This window comes from Triticum aestivum, chromosome 5B (genome assembly GCF_018294505.1).
Source record: "Triticum aestivum cultivar Chinese Spring chromosome 5B, IWGSC CS RefSeq v2.1, whole genome shotgun sequence".
Taxonomy (NCBI): Eukaryota; Viridiplantae; Streptophyta; class Magnoliopsida; order Poales; family Poaceae; genus Triticum; species Triticum aestivum.
Window position 1 is genome coordinate 485,167,903 of NC_057807.1, and position 12,035 is coordinate 485,179,937.

Genomic DNA, 12,035 nt, shown 5'->3' on the forward strand with positions numbered 1-12,035 from the left:
AACATGTGTAAATGTCTTGAGCCCATAAATAACATGGGCCTTTAATAGGCTGAAATGTATCTCAACTCGTGTTGGCCCATTTACAATGCGGATCATTCACAGGCCGAAATTCAGACGGGCCATAAATGCGCCGACCTACTACACAGGCCTTTAGCAGGCCGGAAGTTCGGTCGGGCTTGATTAGCATCAGTTTTATATGGGTCGTTAATAGGCCCAATGTGACATTGGGACATATATGGCCCATGGATTTCGTCCGACGTTAACAGGACGAAAGTCACAATAGGCTCGAAGTGGCCCAAAACTACAGTAGGCCTCTAATAGGTCGAATGTCACAACAGGATGGAAGTGGCCCAAATCTACAGTGGGCCTCTAACAGGATGAATGTCACAACAGGCTGGAAGTGGCCCAAATCTATAGTGGGCCTCTAACAGGCCGAATGTCAGACATGGCTGAATATGACCCAAATCCTTCATGGTCGTTTATGGGCCGAAAATTTCAAGGGCCGAAAAATGGGCCCAAATGAAGCAGGACCTTTAGCAGGCCGGAAACACACCGGGCCGTAATTTGGCCCAAATACTTAGCGGACTGTTAACGGGCTAGAAGTGACCATGGGCTGCGATGATGACAAGTTTAGAACGGGCCATTGACGAGCCGATTTGACAATAGCCGTACGGGCCTTAACTACGAATGGGTCGTCTGCAAGTAGGCCGTTAATGGGCTAGCCCGCTAATTTTGACTGGGTCGGGCTGTTGTTGGGCCTTGCCACGTGTCGACGTATCATAGCCGCCTCCTGTCCATTGTGCAGTTGACATATGTCCTTTTCGGGTGCTGGCACATGGTTGCTATAGCCAATGATAATTTTACACGTGGAAAATCCCCATTGGTCGGGGTTGGTAACAGGTTATCGGATCCAAAACCGAACTCGATAGCTTAACGGCGACCCGTTACGGTGGATGCCACATGTCGGTCACCCTTGACGAAAGCACTTCTATGACGCGTGGTTTATTGTCATGGAAGTGGACACTTCTGTGATGATAATTTTGGTAATGTCATGGAACACTTCTACGACAGCACATGTATGACTATCTTGATTTTGTCATAAAATCGTCATAGATGTACATGCATGACAGAGAACGTGACCTACTGTGACAAACATGTATCATCACGGAAGTGTATTTTTTGTAGTGAATGGTAATTTGTATAGGTGCACTAGTTCGGCGAAGAGATGGTGATAAAAGTGTAGAAATGATAGTAGATATTGATTTTTGTGATAGGAACAATAAAAAACAGCAAGGTAGCAATTGATAAAACGGAGCATAAACGGTATTGCAATGCTTGAAAATGAGGCCTAGGGTTCGTACTTTCACTAGTGCAGTCTCTCAACAATGCTAATATAATTGGCTCACAAAACCATCCCTCAATGTGCGATGAAGAATCACTCCAAAGTTCCTGTCTAGCAGAGAACATAAGAAGAAATTGTTTGTAGGGTACGAAACCACCTCAAAGCTACTCGTTCCGATTGATCTATCCAAGAGTTCATACTAAAATAACACTAAATAATTTCAGATTCATAATACTCAATCCAACACAAAGAACCTCAAAGAGTGCCCCAAGATTTCTACCAGACAAACAAAGACAAGAACGTGCATCAACCCCTATGCGTAGATTACCCCAATGTCACCTCGGGAATCCGCAAGTTGAGTGCCAAAACATATATCAAGTGAATCAAAATAATACCCCATTGTTAGCACGGGTATTCATATGCAAGACATATATCAAGTGTCCTCAAATCCATAAAAGTATTCAATCCGATAAAACGAAATCTCAAAGGGAAAACTCAATTCATCACAACAAGATAGGGAGGGGAAAACACCATATGATCCAAGTATATTAACAAAGTCTGCGATACATCAAGATCGTGACATCTCAAGAACACGAGAGAGAGAGAGAGAGAGAGATTAAACACATAGCTACTGGTACAAACCCTCAGCCCCGAGGGTGGACTACCCCCTCCTCATCATGGTGGCCGCCGGGATGATGAAGATGGCCACCGGTGATGATTCCCCCCTCCGGCAGGGTGCCGAAACAGGGTCTAGATTGGTTTCTCATGGCTACAGAGGCTTACAGCGGCGGAACTTCCGATCTAGGGTCTCCGCGAAGGTTTTTGGAATATTTGACGATTTATAGGACGAAGAGGGGGTACAGGAGGTCACCGAGGTGGGCACAACCCACCGGGGCACTCCCTGGTGGGTTATGCCCCCCTCGGGGAACCCCCCCCCCCCCGGTGCTGCTTTGGCCCATTGGATGTCTGCTGGTCCATAAAGAATCCACAAAAAGTTTCATGGTGTTTGGACTCTGTTTGATATTGATTTCCTGTGATGTAAAAAACAAGCAAAAAACAGCAACTGGCACTGGGCACTGGGTCAATAGGTTAGTCCCAAAAAATGATATAAAGTTGCTATAAAATGATTGTAAAACATCCAAGAATGATAATAGAACAGCAGGAATACTTCATAAATTATAGATACATTGGAGACGTATCATCGTGCAGCCGAAACTCATCCACTACCTCACAGTCTTGCTGGATCAAGAAGGTGTGGACGTCACCGAGTTGAACGTGTGCTAAACGCGGAGGTGTCATGCGTTCGGTACTTGATCGGTTCGATCGTGAAGAAGTTCGACTACATCAACCACGTTACTAAACGCTTCCGCTTACAGTCTACGAGGGTACATAGACACACTCTCCCCTCTCGTTGCTATGCATCTCCTTGATAGATCTTGCGTGTGCGTAGAAAATTTTTGTTTTCCATGCAATGTTCCCCAACAAAACCTTCGTCCGCCAGCTCTTAATACCAGGTATAGTTAGTCCCCGACAACTATATTCCTCGGTCAAACCCGGTTTTGACCTTATGTGACAAGCTTTAGGCCAAAACATCACTATATGATGGCATATGGGCATTCAAGGCGAATGCATCGTGCTCACCACCACTGATGGGACCAAGGATAAGGATGATTCGGTAGCGGTGGTAGCAAGCTCGCGGAAGAGGAAAAGCGAGGCAATAGACGAAAAGAGGGGAAAGGGGGTCACTTGGGAATGAACGAGAGAGAGAGAGAGAGAGAGAGAGAGAGAGAGAGAGAGAGAGAGAGAAAGAGAGGGGGAAGGGTTGGAGAGAGAGAGATGGCATGTGTTCCTATTCCCCCTTATAGTGATGATATGATCAAAATCATGCCAAGAAAAGTCAAAACTGGATTTGGCTGAGGAGTGCTCTTGTCAGAAACTAATTTTACCAGATATTACGAGTCGTGGGACAAATGTTGCACCAAGATGTGGTCAAAACCGTGACACATTAGGTCAAAATCGGGTTTGACCGAGGACTACCGTTGTCAGGGACTAACTATACCTGGTATTAAGAGTTGAGGGACGAAGGTTATAATAATAAAAAGGCCCGGGGATGAAAGCCACACTTCACGATAAGTTAAGAGACGAAAAAAGCACTTTCAATAAAGTTTTTTCTTAGATGATTTTTTGAAACCTAATGTCCGAAGGGTGCCAAAAAATACGAAGTTGAGTCCAACAACTTTGACTAAATGGGCAAGTGAATATCATGTGACCAATCATCTCTTCGATGAGTGCTTCACAAAGCAAACAAGGAATATTATTGCCGAAATTATAGTGACGTCTCTTTAAGCATGTTTTGTTTGTCCGTGTGTGTGTGTGAGCGCGCGCGTGTGTGTGCGTGTGTGCATGTGTGCATGTGCATGTGCGTGTGTGTGTCCAGCCTATCAGAAAGAAGCAGCCAACCAAATACCTTGATCTTCATCACACACTTTGATTTTCAAATCCATTTATATGCCTGATGAGCTTGGATATTTCTGAAGTAGAATGCATAGTGTCTACGCAAATCCACTGCACCCTAGACACAGCGACATTTTTCATGTGTAGAAGAATCAGTGCAATATGGGTTATGCTAGCTTGAAGATCACGTACATCCTCAGGAGCTTGTACGGACAGTGGTAGGTGAAACGCCTCCTCCAAAAACGTGATGCCCAAGAAATTACTCGATTTAAATCCACTACACCCTAGACGTGGCAACAATTTTTATGCATAGAAGAATCATGTGCAATGTGGGTTGTGCTAGCTTCAAGATCACGTACCTCCTCATGAGCTTGTACGGATAGTGGTAGGTGAAACGCCTCCTCTAAAGACGTGATGCCCAAGAAATTACTCGATTTAAATCCACCACACCCTAGACATAGCGACATTTTTCATATGTAGAAGAAGTAGGTGCAACGCGAGTTGTGCTAGCTTGAAGATCGCGTACCTCCTCATGAGCTTGTACGCACAGTGGTAGGTGAAACGCCTCCTCCAAAGACGTGATGCCCAAAAAAAATTTAACTGAAAGAATATTATCATGCCAAAGGTCTTTCCAAAAAAGAGTCGTGCAGCCGCATTAAATTCCCACCCTCGAGATTTCATGAAAGTTAGGGCAAAGTTTCATGATATCGCGCCACCAAAAGGAACCACAGTGATCAGAAGCGTGCAGTGAAGGTGTAGCATGTGCGGGACCGTGGAGGCTACCGGTGTCTTGATGAATCCGGTGTATGTGGGAATCCTAATGACTCAATTGTAATATATTTTCTTTTGAGTACAGTACGCAAATCTTCTATGACAACTGGTGTACCATGATTTCTGGAAGATTTCGTAGCTGTTTATAAATGTACAATATTTATTGTCCAATTTTAGTGTGCTGTTATCTATAAATAAAACCTGTATTTTATATGAAAATTAATGATAGGATCCACGATGAGTTGGTGAAATCGAAATGGACGGTGGATGATCGACCTGGCCCTTACTGTTTCCGCTTGGACAGCCACCGTCACGTGTTCCTTCGCGAGTGCCTTCCCGTTTTCAGCTTTGGCCACCCACCACCCACACCACACCGCTCTCTTGCCCTCTCCATCTACAAAAACCCTCGATCCACCCACGGCCAGCCAGCCAGCCAGCCGCCGCACAGAATCCCAAGCCCGAAACCCTAGAAGATCCGACCGGTCGGCGGGGGCGAAGCGTCGGGTCAGGGCGGCATGTCGGACGGCAGAAGGGGAGCAGGGGAGGAGCTGGCGGAGGAGGTGGTGGTGCCCATGGAGGACGCCGTGAAGATGCTCGTGGAGCACCTCGTCAAGCCCGCTCTGCGGCGCGGGGCGGCCTTCGGCGCCGCCCAGGGCGAGCGCTACATGACGCCGGACAAGCAACGCGCCGTCGCGCAGCAGGTGAGCAGCTCGCGTCGCTAGCTGGTCGATCCATGTTCCTTTGTGTGCGGGCGCCGCGCGGGGTTGGGGTGGTAGGGTTCCTTGCGGTTTCAGGCGAGGCTCGCGTTGGCAGCGGAGGGATGCGCGGAACTGCCCGCCGGGGGGGGGGCTGATTTCCGGTGGATGCTTGCAAATTGTGAATATCTTTGGGTTGTGGTGTGCCGTACCGTGTCCTCATCGGTGACGGGTGTGTGTACCCGCCACCCCTGGCAGATAGTACGGGATATCTCCGTCCAACCGCGCTGCGGCGAGGGAATTAGGGGTGGCTTCCTCTTCCTTCCCGGCGAGGAAGAAGGAAACGGCGAGGAGTCATTTTCTTTTTCCTTTTTTTAGAATGGGGCATGGGAGGATTCGGGCAGAGGAGAAGATGGCGAGATGATGGGCCTTAATTGTGGTGGTGGTGTGGTTAGTAATGGGCCTCTTAATTGTGTTGGATGTGCATTATAGAGGCCCAGTCGGGAAAGCCCACTGAGAGCCGCTGCTGTGTCTTCACGGGCGGGCGCACACAGAGTGGGCCCCTCTAGGCGACGGAGGGAGATGGCGGCGGCGGCGGCGGCGGCGGCGGAGCGGCAGGTGCGGCGTGGTCTCGTATTTGCGGTCAGCGGTGGCGAGAGCGCGCCGCGTAGGAGGATGGTTGGGAGGCGGAGTGACAGGCGGCGTCGTGGCGCATGGCCGCACCACGGGTGGAGAAGCCGCTAGGGCCTAGGGAGCTAAGGCAAGCCGCAATCCTCCCTTAGTTTCTGTATTTTTCTTGTCAGCTGTCACCGTAGTTGTCAATAGAAATTGCCGATTTTGGTTGCTAATCCCGCAGGTTAGCACCGTAAGCCGAAAAACGTTGTATCAGCCGCTTTGGCTCTTCTAAGAAAATGATGCATCTTTCCATGGTGTATTCTAGAAAGGACAAAAGTAGGAGAGGTTAGCTCTGTAAAATTATTCTCAGATGTGCCACACCGCGACTGCTCCGTACGAATGTACAACTCAAGCAGAAAGGTTGGGTGTGTGTTAGTTCAGAAGAAATTATTTGGCCATGACCCTAAACAGGAACCTATTTGCCCATCAATTTGACCTTGCAATGTTTTTCAAATTTATCCATCAACTTGAATTGGATTGGATTGTGTGACATAGTAGCTAAGTGGATGTTTTTGTCTACACAAAGACTGGTATGTTTGATTCAAGTCATTGCCATATCATCCTTACATTTCCCCTGTCAGTTTACCATTGTGATTATATTAGTGTATTTTCCTTGGAATTCATGGCAATGTCCCTCAATGTATCCATGAAATGCTTGTTTTATTTGCGTGCACTGTAATATGTTTCTGGGAGTCTATTTCTGCTCAGATATGTTTAAGACAGTGTTCCTCTGTGCATAGGATACAATGCTTATAGCTGTTTAGCTGCTAACTCATCACACTGGTGTGTGGTTTCGCAGATTCACACGGCAATCATTTTGTACAACTACTACCACAGGAAGATGTCTCCGCAGCTTGCTTTTGCAGATCCCAAACAGTTTTTTGAGTGTGCTTCTCTTTCTGTTGGAGAAGATCTGCTCGCATACTTGAGTATGGTCCATGAGCATGAGAACAATTCTGGCAAGCATGCGAAGCTATCTATTACTCACAAAGTAGCACTACAGGCATGTGAGATCGCTAAACAACTCAACGCGAGCAAACATTCTCCAGAAATGGCATTGTGGCCAATATCAAAAGTTGCTGTGCTTATTCTCGACCCGACCAAAAAAAAATGTTTGGTTGATTATAGTGCTAATACGAAGGGTATCTGGTCAATCATCGAGAAGGAATTAGATGGGGCAGCTGGTAATTCACACAGTACCAACCAGCCAGAAGGCCAGGAATCGACAGCTAATGGGAACGTTGGTGCTTCACATTCACCATTTATGCTTCAGCGACAAGCATATTCAGAGGTGGAGCGTAGAACAGGTCAGATTTTTCATTGTGGCCCTTCATTTATACACCCATATCTGTCATTTTCTTCTTCTTTTTTGAGTTGGTATTGGCAAGGTGTAGCTTCTATCAGATAATAAACTGTCAATTCTGTTAATTTTCATCCTAGAGCATTGAGATGAAGTATGCAACCTTTGTGCCTACAGAGCCATGTTTCTGTAGGTTCCTCACATTGATCAGGTGACTATTAGCATTACGGAATGTGGATCAGAGTTTCTGGTAAATAAGTATTTACATGTATTACTATGCAAATTGTCCAAAATTTTAACTGCTAATGAAGCAAAAAAATGAGTTTGAGTTGTACAGTTGCTTTACAGCAAACAAGAACAAGTGTGTGGTCCCAGAATGTACGCAAAAATGTACCTCTGCCTTGCTTTTAACTAGTGTAAAACCATTTACTTTCGGGATAAACAAGACCATCAGCAAATATAATTACTTAAGTTGTTTGCCATAATGCCGTCGCACTGTCTGTCTCCTTTGTTTTGGTATGTACAAACTGGGAGTTATTGAAACTTGATTTAGTTTCATCAGCTAGAAGATTAAAAATAACTTGGGACACTATAATGGGTGATTCACCTGTACTTGTTGTACATGACCTGATAGCTGCCAATTGTTTGCTAGAGAACGCTATTTATTTGGTTCTTTTAATATAATAGTGAAAAAATTGTAATTTATGAACTTGATTTTGTTAATAGTATGTTCATTTTCTGTTTGAACCAACAATGCATTGTTTGCTGCTCACTATGGTAAAATTACGGTCTTAATAGGTATGAAGGCCTCGAACTTGCATCTTCTCGATGAAACCTTGGCATACTCGTTGAGTAACGAAAAGGCAACTACCAAGGTATTCATTGTGGAGTATGAGCCAACCATGAAAGGCAGCCTTGAGGAAATTTCTCTAGAAGACTTGATTAGCAGGTTTGCCTTTACCTACTAGATAGTTGTATGATTTTAGGTTACATCCCTTTTGATCAACCACTAATCAGTTTATTAAATAAGACCATTGTATGGTACATCCTGATGAAAAGTGATACCCTTTTTCAAGGATACTGACATTTTTCGGCTTTCTCTTTCACAGTATGACTGGTCCGCTATTTGCGAATGATCCATTTCCAAAAACGACATCTGTAGTAGAGTACTATCACATTCTTCCGTACAAGGAGATTTTGTCTGAACTCCTCCACAGGTAACATAAGATTTGTTGTGATCTTTTTATGCGTGAAAGTAGGACAATAACTTTTTGGGATCATGGTAAATATGACACTTCGCGTATTTCAGGAAATGGTCTTCTGATTCTTCACTAAACGAGCAACCACGTAGATATGGAAAAGGTTCATTGCACTCCATAATAGATGAAAATGTGGAAGAGCAAGATGAGAATAGCACGTCTAAGCTGCGAAAACGAATTAAAAAAGTGTCAACTCCAAAGCAAAGCAAACAAGCAGTTGGTGCCAGCAAGCACAAGAAAAGCACCAAAAGAAAATCTGAAGCCTCCATGGCTGCAGCTGATGTCTGTGCAGAGGGTCTGAATAGTGAGATCCCCACAATAAAACATGTTATTGAGGTGGAACCTCCAAAACCCATGAGTAATACAGAAGCTGCAGCCGCAGCAGCAAGTGGAGAAACTAAAATCCTACAATCGGGTTAGTCACTGTAACTGTATTTAGATTTTACTGATCACATTGTTCCTTATTTGTGTTCTGATATAATCAACTTTAGGTGTTCAAGTGGAGAAGAACAAATCACAGGAGCAATCTAAACATGACAATATGCTCCAAGATGTCTTTCCTACAGAGGTAAGCTAAATTACAGATTGAAAGTATTGAAAACTACAATACTAGGACACATTAGGATCACATGCACCATCTGGAATGGTTGTAGAAAATAAACTTCAAATATGATGACCTGTTAACAACAATAAATTGTATGGTTCCGTCCTTGTCTATACAAATGTTATATGATGCATGTTGCTCTTTATTCTATTTGCTTTTGTTCTCATATGCACTCAACTATACGTAGCATAGACTTAGAGCATTTCTCCTTTTCTACCACATGTCGCCACGTGAATGTTTGGAAAAGTGTGACAGCACACACTTCTGTTAGGTATTAGGATGAGGGGAAGCCGGCACAATCCATTCCTATCAAATAAGGGATAATATCCCATTTATTAAGTATATAGTGTATTAGTTACGAAAAAAATATTATTGTTAGGAAAGTACCAATTGGTAGATCCTGTTATTAGGAGCCACACCCTAATAAATCATCTCCATACTGAGGAGCCACACCCACTGTGCTCAATCAATCAAAAGAAGTACTCATCCTTTTCATAAATCAGTTTCAGATGAGTAGGTGATGAATAGGCCAAGTTTTTCATGTGATCCATTCACTCTGCTTTAACTTGAAGAACTAATTGTTGTATCAGGCACCGCATGTTGATCTAGTGAATAACCGTGCTTTGGAATGCGAAAATATGGATTTGTCAGGAAAGTCAGGTTGGATAAACCTACCCAAGACTGCTTATTTTTCATATTATTGATTATTGGTCCTCCAAGTATTTAATCTGTGTTCCGAATTTCATTCAAGGCGGCACCACTGAGTACAACGTTGATGACCAGATAGATGATTCGCTGCGATCAATTCAGAAAATACGGGATGAAATTGTATGTTATATGTCTTTTCTCTTACTTCAGGAAAAAATGATGCTTGTTTCCTATAACTTTCTTCTAGTTGACAATCTGATGTGAACTCTCCTATTCTCTCTTCGTTTCAGCTTCGCAAGGAAAGCATACTTCAAGAACGAAGTGCTCAGTGTGATATGGACATCCAGACACTCTTGAGTGGTATTCCACCCTGGCCACATTTTAAACATGGTTACATTTACAATCACGCTGTAGAAGTTTTGTGGTCAACACTGTGGGCATGTTTTTCTGGGAGCCATACGTTTCCAAAAGTTCTGTGTTAAAATGTGGTGTATCACACTTTTTATTGTGGACAAATCGTCCGCCGCACTTTGACATACAAATCGTCTGTCGGAACTGTGCCGATTTTTGCAAGAAGTTTCTTTTTGGGGGATTTTTTTTTTAAATGTTTTGGCAAGAAGTTGCTTCTATATCAGTTGCACATTTCTTTTACTCATCATGTTTTAAAACGTATGCAGAAGGAAAGATGACACCTAAAGCTGTATCAATAATAAGCAAATACAAGGAAACTTGCTCAGATATGATGGAAGTTACCAATTCATCTTGCTCTGGAGATGGTGTCCAACCCATCACTAAGAGGAAGAAATTGAGGGAGGCACTCCTCCGACACTGCCAGGTAAGAAACCTCAAGCTGAACTTATGTATTACAATTTTAAATGCCACTTGTACCCTTGACACTTGTCAATGCAGGAGCTTGATGAGATTTGCCGTGGGGCCAATTGGATATTCCCAAGATACACGCTACTACCTTCAGCATCAGATGGTATGTATAAATGTTTACTTTTATCTCTTAGATCTTCTGGATAGGCAAGTACTAGGTTCTTGGACCATGTAGGCATAACAATTAGGAATATCATATACCACTTAATTTTATTGAATTCAATCCCTATAGGTCCTGGTTCGTTTTGTGCATTGTGATGATAACATACATAGTGTGTTACTCTAACCATGCTTAGAAGAAAAGAGTTTTCAAGGTGTCAGATCAATAGGCAGGGTTTGCTCTTTTGATGTCAAGTAGCAATCCAAATAGGCTGCTTGTTTATTAGCACATGGTATGCTCCATTCAAGTGTTAGGTTTGTTTAACATTCGACCAATGGTTACCGAAGACACGTGTGCACCCTTGTAGGCTTCATCTTAGATCAGACTGATTAGGTCCCCAGTTAGCAATAACCAAAACTGTTTCGCAAAAAAAAAAAGCAATAACCAAAACTGATGTTTGATTGCCTATCACTCTCTCTCTCTCATAGCTCCATGTTTTGAGCACTTCTTCACCGGTCCTTTTCCTACCTTTTCAGGGATGTACCACGCTAGTGTACGTTTGAGATGCCTTGATTTTGAGATGAGCATCACTGGTGATCTTCGTCCTACCCCACACGAGGCGAGGTGCTCTGCAGCTGCCAATATGATACTGGAGCTTCACAAGAAGGCGGAGCAAGAACAGTAGGGTACCTGATGCAAAACCACCTTGTTAAACTCCTGAATCCGGGAAACTGCGGGTGGCTGGAACCAGTTGTTTAGCAACTGCAACTTTGAAATAGACTTCTTGAGAAACCTAATCGTGTTGGTACCTTGTTTAGCTATTTACCTTCCGGAGGTTGACTCCTTGTGTATTTGTTGGTATTATGGCTGTTTATAAGGTCATGATAAACCCCAGACTGCTATTTCAAAACTCTGTCTTCAGTTGCGCTGTCTGTTTCATCATGTGAGTGAGCACAAATTATCTAGCTATTTCCTGGATTCTTATTGGCTCGTGATGTTTGCAGAGTATTTAGCTGTTGTTTCTGTTCTTCGATCATTAGGTATTGTTGCCAGTAGCATACCAAGAGACTAGCTTAGGTGCTTTTATATTAAACGGCATATGTGAGTAGCAATTCTTTATTTGGTTGGCAAGTTTTCGTAGATGTATTTGTTGATGTGTTTGGTCTCGTTGCCTTGCATCAACTTCAATAAAGATGGTTGTGTGCATCTCTTTGATGCAGAGGCCGGCGGTTTCAACCTCGTTTTCGGAAGAAGAAACGTATTTAAATTCCCTCTTTTGTGCTATGCCACTATGTGGAGCTCTTCAGT

At 43.8% G+C, this 12,035-nt stretch overlaps 1 protein-coding gene across 2 annotated transcripts; it reads left to right on the top strand.

Moving 5' to 3' along the window:
• Positions 1 to 4,957: 4,957 nt before the first annotated feature.
• LOC123112681 (uncharacterized) lies at positions 4,958 to 11,733 on the top strand. Of its 2 annotated transcripts, none has more exons than XM_044533737.1 (12): positions 4,958 to 5,268; positions 6,737 to 7,244; positions 8,036 to 8,186; positions 8,347 to 8,454; positions 8,547 to 8,911; positions 8,988 to 9,064; positions 9,691 to 9,760; positions 9,852 to 9,928; positions 10,039 to 10,108; positions 10,426 to 10,583; positions 10,658 to 10,730; positions 11,264 to 11,733. In XM_044533737.1, the coding sequence occupies exons 1-12, from the start codon at positions 5,083 to 5,085 to the stop codon at positions 11,410 to 11,412; spliced, it is 1,992 nt and encodes a 663-aa protein (XP_044389672.1). In that variant the 5' UTR covers positions 4,958 to 5,082; the 3' UTR covers positions 11,413 to 11,733. The 2 variants fall into 2 exon arrangements, with proteins under 2 accessions (XP_044389672.1, XP_044389673.1); XM_044533738.1 differs by lacking the exon at positions 4,958 to 5,268 and adding an exon at positions 5,776 to 6,022 and having other exon boundaries at positions 11,264 to 11,723.
• Positions 11,734 to 12,035: the final 302 nt, after the last annotated feature.

Excerpts from the sequence above, each read along its gene's own strand:
- LOC123112681 (XM_044533737.1), top strand. The coding sequence starts at position 5,083 with ATGTCGGACGGCAGAAGGGGAGCAGGGGAGGAGCTGGCGGAGGAGGTG. Across the intron at positions 5,269-6,736 it reads AACGCGCCGTCGCGCAGCAG|ATTCACACGGCAATCATTTT; the intron begins GTGAGCAGCTCG and ends GTGGTTTCGCAG. Across the intron at positions 8,455-8,546 it reads TTGTCTGAACTCCTCCACAG|GAAATGGTCTTCTGATTCTT; the intron begins GTAACATAAGAT and ends CGCGTATTTCAG.